Genomic DNA, 17,974 nt, shown 5'->3' with positions numbered 1-17,974 from the left:
TGTTTGGCTGGGCTCCAAGTAGGTAACACCGTGTTCCCGTGCCTCTCTCCACCCTCGCTGGCCAGGCTGGGGCAGTTCCCATTTTGACCCCTCCGCTCACTCACCCAGGACTGGTCCACGTGCCCTCCTGATGCTGCTGCCCTGTGGTCTCAGCTTTCTCCCATGGGCCTCATCAGTTTTCTCTCTAGCAAAATGAAAGTCCTGGTATATTTAGATCTCCGTGACCCCAGTGTGCTTTGAAACCATTCCTGGGCACCACCAAGGCTAATTTGTACCCTGAAGAGATGTTGGCTAGGCATTCTCAAACCCCTTGTCTTCCCTGTTTCCAGCCATGCCTAGTGCAGGTCAGGAATGGCACCAAGGATGGGCCAGCCAGATCAAATATATCTGTGAACAGTTTGTGTGTAGCCAGCTCTGCAATTACCAAGGGCCTGAAGTCTCTGCTGGTGTGGGTAGAGTGGGCTTTGGGTGCAGAAGCTAGGGCCTAGGTCCCCATGGCCTTCTTCTTATGGGGAGCTCACATGACTGCCAGGCTCAGTGTCGACCTGGGGCTATATAAGTGACAAGTGAGGAGTGAGGACAACTTCAAAAGACCAAAGGAAGTTGCAGAGTAGACCTCCCCTCTTTCCTGCTAGCTCCGCTGGTCCTGATCTCGGGGGGCTTAGATATCTGCTCCCATTGCACATACTAACCTAGACACGAGCCATAGTCCCAAGTTTTAGGTCCATATCCGGGCAGCTGGCTTCCTTATGTGCCCTCCCTCAGCTGACTGAACTAACCCTCCTCTCCCAGGACGGGAGGTTGACCAGAGCCCTCTGGGCCTGGTTAGCCATAAGTTTTTGTTCTCTGCCTCCCTGGGAGTGGCAGGTGTGGTCAATGGGCTTGATTGACACCATAGTCTGAGTTGCTCCAGCAAAAAGCAGAGCTGACCTAGCTGCCTCCGGAATCCTCTGCCACATCCTCCCCCTACCTCTTCCTCCTCTGTATGGCCCCACCCACTGGCAGAAGCCTCACACAGAAGTGTTTATGGTTGCAACCCAGCCCAAATAAGGCAGACAGGCATCTTGAAATTCCAGTGGGTTGTGGGGAAGCAGCCAGGGTGTGGATCAGGACCCCCGGTCTTGCAGCCTTTTTGATCAGCAGCAGTCATCTGGTCCCCCCTTGCACTCCGTGTAGCCAACTGGCATAGCATAAGGCAGGGTCGAGCAGGACACTAACCTAGGTCTGGAGATCTGGCTTCTCGTGTGGTTTATTTACTATTCATTTATGTATTTTGTGTCCTGGGTGGCTGAGCCTGGAACTTCACACATGCTAGGCAAGTACTGTACCACTGAGGCCCTGGGCCACATCTGCAACTGGGTCTCATATAACCCAAGCCGGCCTTGAATTCCCTAGGTAGCTAAGGGTGACCTCACCTGACCCTCTTGTCCTAACCTCCCAAGTGCTAAGATTATAGGCACACACACCTAGTCTCTAGCCCTTTTTTATTTTGAGGCAGAATCTTGCTGGGTTTCCCAGGCTAGACTGGAGCTTGGGAACATCCTTACTGAGTATCCTGTGTAGCTGGGATCCCAGGCCTGAGCCACCAGGCCCAACTAGGATGCTAGTCTGTTAGCCGCTATGTGCCCTGGGAGTAAGACAGCTTGTGGCCTTCCCTGCCCTACCCACTTCTGGGAAGGACAGACAGGGCCAGATGCCCAGGCCTGACCACACTTTGCAGACTGTTTTTCCAGTCAGTTCATGTGTGAACCATTCTAGTAATCCTTGGCAACATTCTTTTCGTGAGAAAAAGAGATGTGAAGTTCCAGCTTTTGAAAAAAATTATACTTAGTTTTATTTTATCTTGTGTGTATGTGTGTTTGCGGTATGGGTGTGTCACAATGAGGTTGTGGAGGTCTGAGGACAGATTCTGGGAGTTTGTTCTCTCACTGTGTTCGACCCGAGAATCAAACTCAGGTCCATAGGCTTGACCTTTTAACACAGTGAACCATTTTAACGAGTACCAAGGAAAAGTGTTAGTGAGAAGGGACCCCCTTCTGCAGAGATCTTGGGGACTCTCTGACTGAGCCCTCCTGTCTATTTACAAAGTTCAGATACATGGACAGTTTTTTTGCTGAGTTTTATTTATTTATTTTCAATTCAAATTTTTGTTTAAATGTATGGATTTATTGCCTGCGTGTGTGTGTGTGTGTGTGTGTGTGCACGTAAGCGCGAGCATGTTGTGCACACACGCATGCATGCACCATATACATTCCTGGTGCTGCAGAGGCCAAGAGAGGGCATTAGATTCCTGAAACTGGAGTTACAGAAGGTTGTGAACCACCATGTGGGTGCTGGGAACTGAACCTGGATCCTTTGCAAAAGCAGCTAATGCTCTTAATTGCTAAGCCATTTCTGTAGCCCTCTAGTTTACGTTTTAGTTTTTACATAAAGGATTTCATGGATGAGCCTGGCTTACCATGTCTATATCTTTTTCTCAGAAGTGTATGTCACCTCGCAGGTGCTATATACAGAACAATATGCCTGCAGGAGTCCCATAGGTGGGGACAGTTGGGACTCAAAGAACGACTAAGCAATGTGAGATAGGTTGGGCTTATCTGTGGCTTCAAACAGTCGTGAGGAATCCAGGTGCCCTGTGGCATTAGTTTTGCAGAAGGGGTATCCCATTTGTGGGGTCCCCGGTACTGTATGCCCCTTGGCCTGGGACACTGGTGGACACAAAGGGTGTGGCTGAATTGTGGCTCTGGTGGCTGGGCTTGTTACCTCTTACAGATCCACAGCTGTGTTTCTCCACGTTACCTAGAGTGGTGGCAGTGAACTGTTTGTTTTCAAAATGCTGTTCCCTGGCAGATGCTGGAGGAAAAACAGTTATGCATGAGTTTCTGTAGGCCAGTGTGATAGATACCAGTCTCAGTGAGCTGAGCGAGAGACAACAGGAAGACAGAGCAGAGGCCAGGGCACTGCGCCAGCCAAGGTTGGGCCGCAGACAGCACACTGGCTTGTAGAAGAATCACAAGGTTAGGTGGTCACACAAGAGCCTACAATAAGGATCTTGAATGCTGGGCAAGATATCAAGCCTGCTTCTGTCGTGGAGCCCGAGAGCACCGTTGTCCCTTGACTGACAACCATAGGAGGAGAAGCAAGAGCAGTCCCTGCCTGGGGATGCAGCCGGGTTGTGGGCATGAGGCCAAGGGATGGAGGGGACATATTCCCACCTTGCTGGTTAGGGCAATGGAGACGGTTGGGCTAGCTGACCAGGCCTCCGTGAGGCATCTTCTGGGGTGGCTGGAGTCTGTGGCACTCACATGGACTGGCTCTGGACTTTCCTGCCCCCAAACCATCCACTGGAGTAGGACTAGGTGGACTAAGGTCAGTTATTGTCCTGGGCAACACCCAAAGGCCCGTTGTTCCTATTGTCCTAGGCTCCCAGCCCCAGGGGTTGGGCACAGTACCAGGTTTAGAGCCCATCCCTTTTGATACCAGCCCTTTGGCACTTTTTACAGAAGAGGGAAGAGGAAGGGTAGGGTTCCACCCAGGTGCTCCACTTCTGCTCTCCACACCTCTTCTAGAATCTCCTACTATCACCCTGTTCTGACGCCCGCCTCCCTGCTGTGCCCAGCATGCACTATATCCTCACCCCCACTCTGAAGGGCCCCACCGAGCCTCCCCCAGTATGCAGAGATCAGAGCCCTCTAAAGTGGCCATTCTCAGAATTCATTTAGACACGGTTCTGCTCACCCCAAGGATGCATCGTGGGCTCCTGGGCTGCGGTGGTTCCTCACCTCACGTGTGCTTTCCTCCTGTCCCAGAACGGTCCTCGGCCCCTGTGACTACAGATTGAAAATCCTGGTCTTTCTTTTGTCCTGAAAGATCTTTTGCCTGTCTCAATTCTTCCTTCTTACAAGTATACACGAATCACACGAGGAACAGGGACTCGCCCCCGGGCACTTACCACAGCTTCTGGTTACTAGGCTCTTTGTGTACACTGTGTGGGCAGGTGCCCAGAGCTTAGGGGCAGGACTACACTCAGAGGTCCTTATGATCTGCCAGCTGCTCAGCTCCAGTGGTGGTCAGTGCTGGCCATTGTTGTGTCCAGGGCCTTTGTCAGATGGACTTTGAGGCATGGAGATTGCTTTCTCTGATCCCTGTCTCTGATCCTTGAAAACCCCAGCTTTCAGGGATACTTGAGGGACCGATACCCATCCCAGGACTTTACCAGACACTTGGCTGAGCATGGCACTGTATAGACCTTTGTGCAATGCCATGGGAGGGGGCAGATGCTGTCCCTCCGAGAAGTAGTATTCTGAGTGCATAGGCCACTTGAGGGCCTCAAACACACCTTGTAGAGCCTCTCCCAGTCTGGCAGCTATGGCTCTCTAGACAGCAAGCTCATCTACGGGACCCAGGCTTTCTCAGAACTGCCTCTACTCTACCCCTGAACGAGGATGTTGCATAGCTAGGCTGCTGCCCTTAGGGACTCCAGACCCTGATCTGGTCTGCCTTACAGTTCCTTGCCAATCTAGATACCACTTCCTCCAGGGCTGAGACTGTGGCTGACCCACTGTCTCAGGCAGGTCCTGCCTTGCCCTGCCCTGGAAATGGGTTGCCGTCCTTTGGGTTAGCCTGGGCTCTCTACCAATGCCTCTGCCTAGCTCCCCTTGTCCCCCAGGTCCTTTTGACCTGAAGGTGCTTGTCTCGCCGGTACCTTCTGCTTTGTTCTCAGCGGCAGGCAGCCTAGTGGCTGGAAGGGTAGACCATCCATACCTCATTGCTCTCTTCTGCAGGTAGGAGTGAGAATAGCGGGGTGGGGAATTATATCAGACACTCACGCCTGTGTCTGCTGGGCCATGGTAGTAGGGCTGAAGTGTGTCTTCCACGCCCAACCTTTCCTTGAGGCTCTGCCTGAGCCAGTCAGCTTCCTATGTCAGTGCAGACGGGGATACCTTGTGTGAGCCCTCATTATATTCTGCCCCTGCTGCTATAGCCCAGCACCCTAAGGGACCCATTGGTCTTGACCACAGCTGCCTCTTCACACACCTTTCCTGCTGTCTGTCCAGCACTGGCTGTGGCAAGGGAAACTCCCATCTGTTCAGCCTCATGCTTTTTGTTGTTGTTGTTTGTGTTTTTTCGAGACGGAGTTTCTCTGAGTAACAGCCCTGGCTGTCCTGGAAGTAGTTCTTGTAGACCAGGCTGACATTGAACTCACAGAGACCCTCCTGCCTCTGCCTCCCGAGTGCTGGGATTAAAGGCACACACCGCCACCGCCCAGTCAACCTCCTGCTTCAAGCTGCATTCCATTTTCAGAACCATTAACAAATGGGTCTGGCATTTCCTTGGGGTCGCTATGAGGCTTCATTGAGCAGAGGCATATGGGATGCTCATGCATGCTGGTTCTCTGTGCTGTCCTGCTTGGCTCGCTCTGCACCTCAGCGGAGACAGAGCTGAATGGGGAGTAGGTTGGCCCCATGAATTCTCATCTTCCACCTAGAACTTGTGCCAGGCTTGGGGATGTCCTAGAAACCACATATTCCCAGGATCTTGAGTAGCTGAGGTCCCATTCACAGCCATATCTGCAGGCCGGTCTTGTCTTCCTGCATACAGTAGGAGGAGGGGTGGTAATTAGCCTCTGTGTGGAACACTCTAGGAGTCTGTGTGTGGTCCTCTTACCTCCTAACCCTCCCTTCCTGACCCAGTTCCCACTAAGAGCAGAGGTCCGCTCTGCTCTGGGTCACTCAGAGGCCAGGGGACCATCCCATGGTCGTCAGTAACCCCAGCCATGGGTTGAGGACCCCAGAGTGGATGCTAGCAAGGGTCTTCTGCTTTGTGCTGTAGGGTGAGCGTCTGTAAAGGGTTAAGCATGTGCTGGCCTGCAAGGGGCCCTTCCTGCCTGTCTGTCCTATTGTTGCTGGCTCAGGAAAAGCCTATTTCCTGTGAAATCACAGGCTTTGCTCAGCAGCTCCACCAGATCTGGCTGAGGCTCTGTCCTCTTTTAGGAATGTCTTTGTCCCCCATGACCTCTCCAGCAATGAAGCTACAGCTAACCTTCAAGGAAAAAAGCAAGGCTGCCCCTCCAGGCTGCCTGTCACAGATGCCTCTGGCTCAGTTAAAGCCATGGTTATGACAATCACATCAATGTGTTCAACCAACAACCCCGTCAGGACAGGGGAGCGTCTAGGAGCCCCGGCACCGTCACAGCCTGCTTTGTTAGTGCTCTTTCCTCCCCTCCCAGAAGCTAGGGTTTCATCTGAGTACTCCACTCTGCCTTCGCTCCACACTGGCCCACGGGTCACTCTTCTGGCTGGCTTCTTACCCCGTACAGCTCTTGAGGCCTGATAATCTGGGAGGGATGATAGCTGGGGAAAAAAACCTCACAAAGCCGCTTCCCTTGCTCCATCCACAGCAGTCACTACAGCCGCAGGCCCAATCTTCCCGACTCACATCTTCCAGAGATGACTAGGTGCTGTCTGCTCAGAGCAACCCCCTCATAGGGCTGGTAGCGGCTGATAGAATCAGGAGGGCCAGCCAGACCCAGGCACCTGAGTCTCACAGTCCACAGCAGGCTGGCAGCTCTGGGGGTGTGGGTGGCTACCTTCCAAGACACCCTAGCTCCCTAGACACTGGAAGACATTCATGTTTTGCCCCATACCTTTCTGAGCCTGTTTGTGTGTTGGTGTGAAGGTGAGTCTCTAGATGTAGCCTTTATTCAGCTGTGCCCTGCTAGGGCCAGCTCTGTGCTGAAGGGAAGGAAGGAAGGAAAGAACTCTGGGCTTGTGCCTCTCCGGTACTGATCTGTGTGGTTGAGGCAGGGAATATGGCCCTCAGGGTGGGGCGTGACCCTCAACCTGGTGCCTCACCTCAAATTTCCTACCTTTGGCACATAGAATTATTTAGGTTTCTCCTGGCCCCACCTAGGGTTGGGAGTAGTGGGGAGGTCAGGGCTCAAGCTCATTGGTTCATTTCACATTTCCTTGTTGCCAGTAGACCAGGCATGGACCTGTCTCTACCACTTGCCGTCCTGGGGCTCTGACTTCTGGAATCCTTCACAGACTTTGAACACCATTCGTTTATCTATTCTGGAAAAACAAGTTCACAAAGTTTGCCGTCTCAACCCATTTTTGAGTGTGTAGTGCAGGGGCGTTATCCTCACGTCACGCTGTCGCTGCTGGCCAGCACATTCGGTAGCGGTTGAACTCTAGCCCTCCCCCACTACCACCACCACTACACACAAGAGCCGCAGGGTCCGGATTTTAAGCTTGTCAAGCCGGCTGCAGGGGAGAGCAACTGTCGCTGCTCCAGCCTCCTGTAACACCTGCCCTTCTGCCTCCAGGCGCCTTCCTGGTTCTCACTCCACACTGGCTGCCCCTTCTGGGCTCTACTTGTGGAGGCCAGAAGCCAAAGCCAGGCGTCTTCCTTATTCATGTTCCACCTTATTTTTGCAGTCCATTAGTTGGCTAGACTGGGCAGCAAGCTCTGGAGATCCACCTATCGCTCTTTCCCACAACCTCCCCAGCACGGAGGTTGCAGGTCTGTACCACCACACAGCCTTTTATGCCTCTGTCTATCGATCTATCATACATAATCTAAGTGTGTCTGTGTATCTGTAAGTTACATGTGTGACATGGGACCGTACATGTCACACATGCACATGAACGCCAAAGAGCAACCTTGGGGGCTGGTCCTCACCGCCCACCATGTTTGAAACAGGGTTTCTGTGTTATTCACTGCTGCTTTTGCCAGGCTAGCTGGCTTGACGGCGTCTGGTGATTCTTTCTCTGCCGCCCATCTCCTAGTACAGGTGCACTGGGATTACAGGTGCATGCAGTACACCTGGCTTTACACGGTTTCTGGCGATCCAAGCTCAGGTCATCAGGCCTGTGTGGCAAGCCACTGAGAAACATCCCTTGCCTGGCTTTTGATCTCTTTATGTGGGTTCTGGTGATCTGAACTTGCTTATGTGGCAAGCACTTTTCTGACTGGTTCTTCTGCCCCAGCTCCCTGTCATGGGTTTACGTTCACTACCCCTCATGGGTTCACCACCCCTCATGAGCACTTGGACTGGCTCAGCGCTGGCATTCCTGGTATATCAGACCAGACCAGCATCCTCAGACATAGGACCTGTAATGTTAGTGTTGGGAGAAAGCTCTCAGGGACCTGCGGATGGATGGATGGATGAATGGATGGATGGATGGATGGATGGATGGATGGATGGATGGATGGATGGGTGGGTGGATGGGTGGGTGGGTGGCTGGCTGCATAGACAGGTGGACAGATGGATGAGTGAACGGACAGCTGGGTGGGCATCCTCCTGACTGGAGAAGCATCCTGGCTGGTGTGAGGGGAGAGCGCTGCCTTCCTGAGATGGGCTGGACTGCACTGGTGGGGCTGGAATGTGAAGCCCTGGAAAGCAGAGGGATTTTGGAAAACTACGCCATAAATGCACTGCCCTCCCGCTGCCCTTCTGCCTCTCAGGCCAGAGAAGATTGATTAAAAAAATATTATTCTTGTTGAAAACTTCAGATTTAAGAGAGCCGAGCTGTGCATGGTAGCCAATGTGTATAGTGAGAGAAAGGCCACACCCTGACTCCAGGGAGTCCCTTCAGAGCCGAGAGAAGTGCTACCCACGGCCCAAACCTTCAGCCTGCTTGAAGCAGCAGATGCCCTCGGTAGCTTGGATACACCCATATCCACTCTGGTCCTCGAGGAAGATTGGGGGACTTGGAAAGGGTTCAGGCTGAATTCAGACATGCTTACAGAGAAGTGTCCTTCGTGGAGTCACCTATCCAAAGTGGGCAATGCCGCTCTGTTCTCCATTCCCTGGGGAGGGGACCTGTCAGCTTATTTTTAACGTACTGCACACTCCAGGTATCCCTAGCTGTCCAGAGCTGTCGTTAGACTCATGGTTCTCATACTTGGGGGGTTTGAGTATGGAGGATGCCCCCTGAGGAGGCTACTCTCAGTGGGATACTGAAGTAAGGGTTGGTGCTGCTGGATACAGAAAGTCTGGTCTTGGGATTGTGTTGTTCAGGAGGGAATCGAGGTTTGTGATGCACTCTGGCTCCTAGGTCATGTTCTGCTATCCCTACCCATCTAGGACAGTCAGGTTCTATGAGGTGAAATTGCCTGAGGTGTAGAGGGAGCAAGGAGATGACTTGGGGTTTGTGAGTGGCTCTGTGTGGCTGAGGTCAGGCAGAATGTAGAATCCCTTTGGTCTGGCTCATTTTGTACTGCCTAGGACAGGTAGAATGGCCAAGTACCCCTGGGACTGAGAACTGCACAGGGTCCCAGAACCTTGTCTCCTGGAAAAAAAAAACCTCACATTTCTGGGAAGAAACTTACTCATTGGGTAAGTGGCCAGCCCTGTTATCTGCTTTCTGCATCAGGTTCTTTGGCCTCCCTGGCAGACTTCACTAAGACAGTGTGGGACAGCATGGGCGTTAGGGAAGTTCCCAGAGGGAAGCTGTGATGTTTGTTGGCACAGATAGGGATGCAGATGCTGGCAGAGTGGTGGGAAGCTAGGTTAAGTATTACTCAGTTCCATCAGTGACCCAGGAGGGGTGCCAGAAACCTCCGTGTCCTGGTAACTTCCCACATGATAGTTTGTGGACCCAGACAGCAGTTGAGCTGCCTGCCAATCAACAGACAAAACTTCAAAAAGAAGGAAAAGTAAGTTAAAAGGGAGTAGACTCCAGAGCTCTGTGTGTGTAGGATTAGATTGAATGGCCAGAACCTTGTGTTATGAATACATGTATTTTGTTGGGGGAATTGTATGGCATCATGGAACATGTGCGCCTGGTGACGGGAACATGGATTTTCTGTCTGTGATGTACAAGCCTTTGTATGCAGGGGTGAGAAAGGGGTGCTGGGGCTGTATTGCGTCCCCGCCCCTCGGGGTTAGAGTTGCCCCTATTGCTGCTGTACTAACTAACCGTTTGTTTCCCCTCTAGCCTCCCTGTCGCGCTTCAATGCTCTCTCGCTGGTCTATTTGCTGTTTCTGCTGCTGCTGCCCTGGCTTCCAGGCCCCTCAAGACACAGCATACCAGGTAAGGGGCAGGGGCAGGAGGTGGGGGTGAGGATGGAGCCAAGCTTCTTGGGGCCCTCACCACAGGGTAGGGGGCTGGGTATCCGGATAAGCCCTGCATACCCCAGGCTTGGCTCAGGTTTGCAGCTTGGTAACTACGGAGAAGACGGAGCGTTTTTCCTTCGTTGCAGACTCGTAGCCTGTTCAGTTTTTCGTTTTCCTGATGACTGCTTGTCATGGGGTCGGGAGCTCTATCATCCTTGAAGGTGACAGGGAAAGGGTTGTTCACGGACCCCCATCTGTCGCTGAGCATCCGTCAGAAAGCAAAGGGAATGGGCGGGTCCTGGTGTCCCCTCCAGGTAGAAGGTTTAGGGATCTGCACTGGGGTCTATACCATCTTCTAGCTAAGCTCCAGGTTTGACCACATTGCTTCTTCTGTCTGTGGAGGCTCTGGCTAGCTTGTCTCTATCACCCTGGAAAGCCAGGCCCTACCTTAGACCATCTTGCTATGTAAGGAATTGGACCACTGTGGGCTCCATCAGGGCCTGAGCTGGGCAGGGATATGTTTCCCTGTTTTTGAGCCTTCCAGACAATAGGCAGTCTGCAGGCTAGCCCCAGAGTTGTGTCCATAGGAGGGACTGGACAGTGGGCACCACAGGCCAGGCAGGTCTCAGAGGGGCAGGACCTCCTGAGACCCTTCATCCTACCTCTGGTCAGCTATGCTGTAGGTGCCCAGAGTCCGTTTTGTGGTGTTCATTAAGTGTTCCGTGATCCATCCCTTAGTGTACCTGAAGTAGAGAAGGCCCTCTGTTGTCCTCTGGGCTTGGGTGGGGAGGCCAGGTCTACAGCTTGTGGCAGTATCCAGGGGAGACCCTGCTCCCAGGAGACACAGCGAGTATAACATCCAATGTCTGTGGGTCAGCAAGGTCAGAGCTGGCTGTGACTCCCGGGCCCAGGGGAGGCACTTGAATCCTTGGCACTGCTGGATTCAGTGTGCCTCGCTGTGTGGGGCCCCAGGGAGAATGAGCTTCTAGCAGTTTCTGTAACAAGTCACCCTGGTGAGAGCCACACCTACTGGCTGGAGGTGGGACTGAGTGGTGTATGGGGCTACAGTCAGGATGTGAGCCCTGCTGTGCCCTTTGAGAGGGCTCCAGGGATCGGCTTCCTGTCTCGTCTTGTTTTTTGGGGCATCTCTGGCTCACGTCCCATGGCCCTGCAGTCCTCTTCAGTCCTAATGTTCCGTGATGGCAGCGACCGATGATTCCAGACAGTTTCCCCTCATTGAGTTAGCTGTGACATCAGCCCCACCTCTGCCTTGGTTCCTTTTGCCATGTGAGTCACATGTACACAGGGACAGAGATTGGGCAAGGATGCCTTTGGGTCCATCATTCTGCCAACCTCCTGCCCAGCTCAATGTGCTTTGGAACCAGAAGGGGTCATAGAGCATGGGCAGGATTTGAGGATTCAGGGACAGTTATTTTAGGGAGTTCAGCCTGGGCAGTGTGTTGGCAAACACTGGGGCCCTCGGTCAGATCCCCCCAAGACACACAGCCTAGGCACTGGGTGCTCCTCTGCTGAGCCTCTGGTGAAGGTCTAGCTTCTGCCCTCTGCTCACCACAGAGCCCGCTCCTCTGTCCCCGGGTCCCTTTGTGGAAACCACTTACCTCAAGACTTTCATGTGAGCAGCTGGAAACACTCTTGATCAACCGTGGGAGGTACAGACTCCCAGCCAGGCAGGAGGGATCATGCAGGAGACTTGGAAAGCAAGGTGGGAAGTCTTTCCCATGTGACCCTCCATCTGTCTGACTGTCTGTCTGTCCAGTCTCAGAGGCCCTTCGGGGACATGATGCTGCCTGGTTTTTCCGGGTGTGAGAGGAAAATGTGAGGCCCGACGGTGCAGAATGGAGCGCCCTGTGTGCGTTTATGATTTGTGCAGCTGCTGGCCTGGCACTGGCCCCTGGAAGGTCTGACACTGCTGGGCCCTGTTCCCCACGTAGGCGGCTGCCTGATTCTCAGGGTCTGGGCCTAAGCTGGGCCGCACAGAGAGATGTTGAATCAGCTTGAGGCTGGGTGTCTCCAGCAGGACGAGGCAGGACAGGATAGAGTTGGGATGCATCAGAACCCAGGGTGTATGGGATCTGTTCCCAGTTACCTGCATTAGAGCTAGAAAGCCTACTCCCTGCCCTAGCAGAATTTACCCCCCCCCCCAATTTCTTACTCTCCCCAAGGGTGCCTGCTCCAATCTTAGCTTCACCAGTCCTTTGGTGAGCTTCTCCTCGACACACACACAGTTACTGGCCCTGTGTAGACTCTATCTCCTGCTTTGGATGCACTGTCTCCCTAGTTCAGCCCTGGGAAGCTTCAGAGCCCTCTCAGTCTGCCGAGCCCTGCCCTGCAGGTACCTCCGTGCTCTTGGCTGTCAGGTACTCTCTGTGCCCTTTCTGGTCTTAGCTGTTAGGTACTGTGTGAACTTCCTAGGCTATGACTGAGAGAGGGATAGTGGGATGACAAGCAGTTGATTGGTAGGTAATCAAATACACTGGGATCCCAGGCCCGTGAACAGACTGCCTTGCCTTCCCAGGACAGAAACCTGCACCCTGAGACTGGTGCTCAGGGGTGCTGGGTCATGGCTGGCTTCTTGGTCTCTGGGTTTATCCATGTTTTGCTCCAGAATAGATGGGAGAGGCCTTCCCATCTTCTCCCCCTTGCTGGGTGAGCTTCAGCTCAGACTTTTGGTGTGATTCCCTACCCTATGCTCTCGTAATTCTATTTCAGACGTACCAAAGACATTGCTTCCCCCTAGGACCCTAGGCAGCCCACCCTGGCCCACCTCATATTAGAAGGGTAGTATTTGCCAACAGCTCGTGAGATATTATGGAGTGGTACCCCTGCCTAGGGGCTGGGAAGTGCTTGAGTCTACTCTGAGTGAGGTCTAGCTGGGGCTGCAGTCATTGGGGGCAGGGCACGAAAGGCTCCAGAAGGTAGGAAAGAGGCAAGAGAATGAGAAAACAGAGAGGAGAATGAGAGGCACCACTGAGCCTATGCTGACTGATCAGTGGATCTAGGAGTTCCAGCAGGGTCAAGGCCATGGCTCAGGCGTGTGTCTGCCACCCTTCCCGTTGTTAGAATGCCCCCATAGATCCAGCTCTCTTCTTATTTTTTTCCTAGAGACCACCCATAACAGTCCATCTCCTTTTTTTTTCTTCATTTTTTTGAGAAGGATTTCTCTATAGCTTTGGAGCCTGTCCTGAAACTCACACTGTAGACCAGGCAGAATTCACAGAGCACCTGTCTCTGCCTCCTGAGTGCTGGGATTAAAGGCGTGTGCCACCACCGCCTGATAGTCCATCTTCTTTAACTGGTGGATATTTGTCGCTGTGCTGAGCCCCTTCCTTGCCTGAATGGTACAGGGGTAACACCTGCCCTCGTGGGAGAGGACAGTCCCTTCCTTGAAGATGGGCTCCTTCTATCAAGCCAATGGGGCAGAGCCCAGACTGTGGTAGGAAAGAAAGGCAGCCAGGAACAAGGTAGCTGTCATCCAGGACCTTGGGTGAGCTTGGTTAAGTCCAATGCACTCTTCCCCAGGACAGGGCAGTGGCTGGGAGCACTCAGACTGGAAGAGGAGACCCTGCCTGGAAAGGAGCCCGATGCGGTGTGATAGGAAACCCAGGGCCTTGAAGAATCTGGGCCCATGGAGGCAGCTGGGTCTGTGCAGGACTGAGTGTGGATCTGGGTGCCGACAGTGAGTTGGAGGAGCGGCTAAGCCTGGGAGCTCAGGGATGTCTTGGACTCACTCTCATGTCAGATGGGGAGGGTTTACTGCTGCCTCACAGGCTGTGGCCAGGACCAAGCAAGGACTGACTCTCAGGTGCAAGTGTAGATTCTCAAGCCTCAGCAGGAAGCCCCGAGCAGCCGGTTGCTGGTTGTGGTGGAGAGTTTTTTCCAGAGCTGTCCATCCAGCCATCTCCCGCAGCCAGGGGTATTCTAGCGGTCAGGGTTTATTCTGCAGAACGGGCCACACTGAACCACCTGTTTCTCTCCTGGTGGCCTCTGCTGTGCTAGGGCCCACATGCAGTTAGACCACAGCATCCTCACTTCACTTCTAGCCCCTACTGTGACCACCACCTCTGTAAGGTCTGGCCCAGGAGGACTCTCCCGGAGACCCGCTGCCCTCTAACTTCCACAGGGCCTTCTCGCAGGCTGTTCCACTACTGAGATCCCCTACCACCCTCCTCCATATGCCTTCTCCCCTCATATGACACCTCAGTGGGAGTCACTTCTGACCCCCACGCAAATCTACCCTGACATGCCCTCTCTGTGGCAGCACGGTGGTACCCCTGAGGTGGTGGTTCTCATGTTTTGACAGTTTCCAAGGACTGGGCCGTGTAGGATAGATCTTCCACAGTGCGTGCTGTGCTGTGTATAGCTGTCTGGGACGGCTCCTACATCTGTTCATGGCGCCTGCCCTTGCTAGCACTCAGGACCTACCATAGGTTCCTCAGGACTCCCCTTTCTGGTTCTTCTGGCAGGAACCAGCCACACCTTTGCCTTTCGGTGCCACTAGAGCCCTACATGGGCCTGATCCTCGTAGCCCTGCGGTTAGGGTTGCTCTTTGTGCTGGTCTTGTCCTGTGGTCAGGCTTGTCTCTCCGCTGTCCTCTGATACCCTCCAGAGGTTGGGCACTGAAGAGTATTGGGCTCCAGCTAGAGCATCAATCACCCTGCTCTCTGATACCCAAGGCCTACTCAGGAAGTCAGTAGGAGAGGGGCACCTGGCCATACACAAAATGTGGCTGAGTCTCAGAACCTTCTGGGTGGGACCTACAGGGAGGGAAAAAGGAGAGTCACCCATGAGGCTAGTCCAGCAGGGACCGAGGTCACTGTGCCCAAGAAACCGCACGGGACAGACACACTGACAGTGGTGGCCATGGGAGAGAGAGGACAGGTGTAAGGCTGCTGGGTTGCCTTCGTGGGAGAGACCCCTGGCTCTGGGGCTGTCCATGATGATGGCCTCAGGAGCCTTGTGGCCCGATTTGACGGGGCTGCTGCCATGGGTTGACTGCCAGCAGGCGAAGGGCTTGAAGCTGGCCCCAGTCTCTGCCATGGTGTGAGTTGTCCACCCACTCTCAGAGGACAGGAAAGGGCCAGGGCCCTGTGTCCTCGCTGACCGGCTACGACCACCTAGCTTGGTCTTTAGCCAAGGGCCTCCCTGTTGACTGGCTGACTGGGGTGGCTGGAGGCAGCGCAGAAGTGCAGAACACCCTTAGCCAAGCACAGTATATCCCTATGTGTCAGGGTCCCGTGGTCTGATGGCTAAATTCTAGCCTGTTTCTTTCCCATGAAGTAATCGGTACAAGATCTTTGAGGGCTGGCGCTCAGCGGGGCCTGAGGCTGGTGCTTGCGACTGGGGCCTGCGTCCTGTTTGTCATGGCTTTGTATGCCTGTGGAAGCTTCTGCTCTGCAGCACCCCAGATGGAGGCAGCTGGCCACCCACTCCTCTGTGACATTTGGCTCCCACTGCCCAGGCCCCTTCTTTGGGATACCACCTTACTCATGCCCTTATTTCCAGCCTCTACGCAGGGGCAGGTGGGCACGGCTGTAGTAGATAGTGGTAGCTAATGGCTTCCTCTTTCTCTGCTTGTTTCTGCCACTTTGTTTCGTTTCTAAGACCTAGCCCTGACATCCCTGTGATAGCTAAATAAGAGAGTTAAATTATGTCTCTCCTGTTCAGTGTTGGTCTTTTGAGGGGCAGGGGGCCTCTGCATGCAACAGGATGGTAGGGAGCAAAAGCAATGTAGCAGCTGGCCAGAGCTGTTCCCTAGACACCCCTAAACAGTTTCTGCCAAAGCCTTCCCCATTCTGGGATGGCATCCTCATCTATAAGCCAGGGTTACAATAGTGTCCACCAATTAGGCACCAGGGGGGTTAGAGTGGCCGCAGGAGGGAACAAGTACCCTCTGTGGGCTTCTCTCGTCGTTGGAGGCTTCCACTGCCTCCTGGAAGGTGCCATGAGTCTTGATTCCTTGCAACTGGTCCCCTTGCCTAGACCCTGTGTCCACGCTGGCCGTGTCCTAGGCCTATGGACAAGGATACTAGCCTAGGCAGTATCCACACTGCTCCCTGCTCTACCCGTTCTGCCACAGGTCACACAGGCCGCCTACTTCGTGCACTGCTCTGCCTCAGCCTTCTCTTCCTGGTGGCCCACCTTGCCCTCCAGATATGCCTCTACACCATGCCTCACCTGAGACAGCTTCTGGATCAGAACTGTAAGTGGCCGAGGAGCAGCGCTGGGAGGGACACTTGAGGACAGCAGTCCTGGGGTAGAGCAGAGGCGGTGCCAACTTGGAGCCTCAGGCCTCCAGCCTCACTAGGCCACCCTGCCTCGCTCAGCTTCACCCAATATGGGCTGCCCCAGGTGCCCGGCCACGATTTATGTCTGACCCAGATGGCCTAGCCTGCATATTCCTGGCAGTGATGTGGTCAGTGTGGCCAGACCAGTCCCTGAGTGGCATCAGGTGGGAACAGCCTCTGGCTTTCTGGTGTCCCCACCTGTCAACACCTTCCTGTGCTTACTTGTAGCTTAGTCATGTGGCTGTATAACACTGGGACTCCTCAATGTCCCTGTCCAGCCTTAGTGTCCCCGCCCTATACCTATGGTCAGTGTCTCCACTTCTAGTCAGGCAAGGGCTGATACCTGCACCCCAGCTTCGTGTGTAGAAGTCCTGGGCTTCAAGTCTCTACCACTCTGGAGCCCAGTCCAGCTTTTCAGCCACTCTCAGCCCCACCTGACTGAGATTCCCTGTCTTGCCACCCATAGGCAATGGACCAGCCACGCAGCATGAGTGTCTGGCCGGCCTCAGTTTCCCTGTGTGTAATGGTGGCACACAATTTTGATGTTAGTATGTGGGAGGCAGAGGCAGGAGGATCACTGTGAGTTTGAGGCCAGCCTGGGTTACATAGCAAATTCCAGGACAGCCAGGACTACATTAGAGAGACCCTCTCTCAAAAACAAACAAAGAAGGTGACATTTTCAGCATTGCTGAATCATTGACACTCTGTTCCACGTGAGATCCCTAGCAGCCATGCCTGCAGGGCCCCCCAGGACTCACTAGAACAACCACTGGGCATCCTGCCTGGCCTGGAGCCCCCTTTCTCAAGTCTTTTCTCTGCAGGCAGCCTTTGGGAGAAGGTGTCTCGACACGTAGGGGTTACAAGGTAAGATCCCCATTCCCTCCGTGCCCCTGTGAGCCTCCCTTTGGGTTTCTGAAGGATGGCTTGGGCACGTCCCTGTCCCCTGATCCCGCTCTGTTCTCCCTGTCCTTCACAGGCTGGACCTGAAGGACCTGAAGGACATCTTGAACACCACTAGGTTGGTGGCACCTGACCTAGGAGTGCTCGTGGTGTCCTCTCTTTGCCTTGGCCTCTGTGGACGCCTCACAAGGAAAGCACGGCAGAGCCAGCGCACCCAGGAGCTGGTAAGAGATGGAAGCGGCTAAGGTGATGGTGAGGGCGTGAATGCTGGCGCCCCACCCACTCTGACGGTTTTGATTTTAACAAACTTAGACATTTAGAGTTAAGTTTGGAGGATTAGCATGAAGTGTGAGAAAGGGGATCTAGGGGAGGAAAACATGTTGTGCCACATTTTCCTGCTTCCAGTCATGTGGAGACCTGCTCTGCAGAACCCCAGAGTGGCTCTGTGCTCCGGGAACTGTCACTTGTGGGCATCAGCCAAGCTGAAACATGCCGGCTGGGTGAGAACCTGAGAGGCTGTGGTTGCCTCCCTGCGTGACTTAAGGCTCTAATCAAGCTTATTTTTAGGGAAAGAGAGACAGGGTCCCGCCACTGTTCCCAGGGGCCACAACTGGACATTTTAGCACCATTGAGCCCTGCAGTCCAGCTTTCCCACACCACGCCAGCCTTAATCTAGCCCCCTCCCCCGGCTGAGAGAGGATTTATG

At 53.9% G+C, this 17,974-nt stretch overlaps 1 protein-coding gene across 3 annotated transcripts in view; it reads left to right on the top strand.

Annotated features, from left to right (window-relative positions):
• Positions 1-17,974, top strand: part of Piezo1 (piezo type mechanosensitive ion channel component 1 (Er blood group)) — a 65,582-nt gene that overhangs the window by 23,106 nt on the left and 24,502 nt on the right. For all 3 annotated transcript variants that reach the window (XM_085681841.2, XM_085681843.2, XM_085681840.2), the window contains exons 2-5: positions 9,945-10,040; positions 16,161-16,283; positions 17,190-17,232; positions 17,345-17,492. In XM_085681841.2, coding sequence (XP_085537967.2) covers positions 9,945-10,040; positions 16,161-16,283; positions 17,190-17,232; positions 17,345-17,492 — 410 coding nt within the window. The remainder of the gene's footprint in view (positions 1-9,944; positions 10,041-16,160; positions 16,284-17,189; positions 17,233-17,344; positions 17,493-17,974) is intronic.

The sequence above is a fragment of the Myodes glareolus genome, chromosome 22, assembly GCF_982192425.1.
Source record: "Myodes glareolus chromosome 22, mMyoGla1.1, whole genome shotgun sequence".
Taxonomy (NCBI): Eukaryota; Metazoa; Chordata; class Mammalia; order Rodentia; family Cricetidae; genus Myodes; species Myodes glareolus.
The sequence above is the reverse complement of the archived record's forward strand: the minus strand, read 5'-3'. Positions and strand labels throughout refer to the sequence as shown.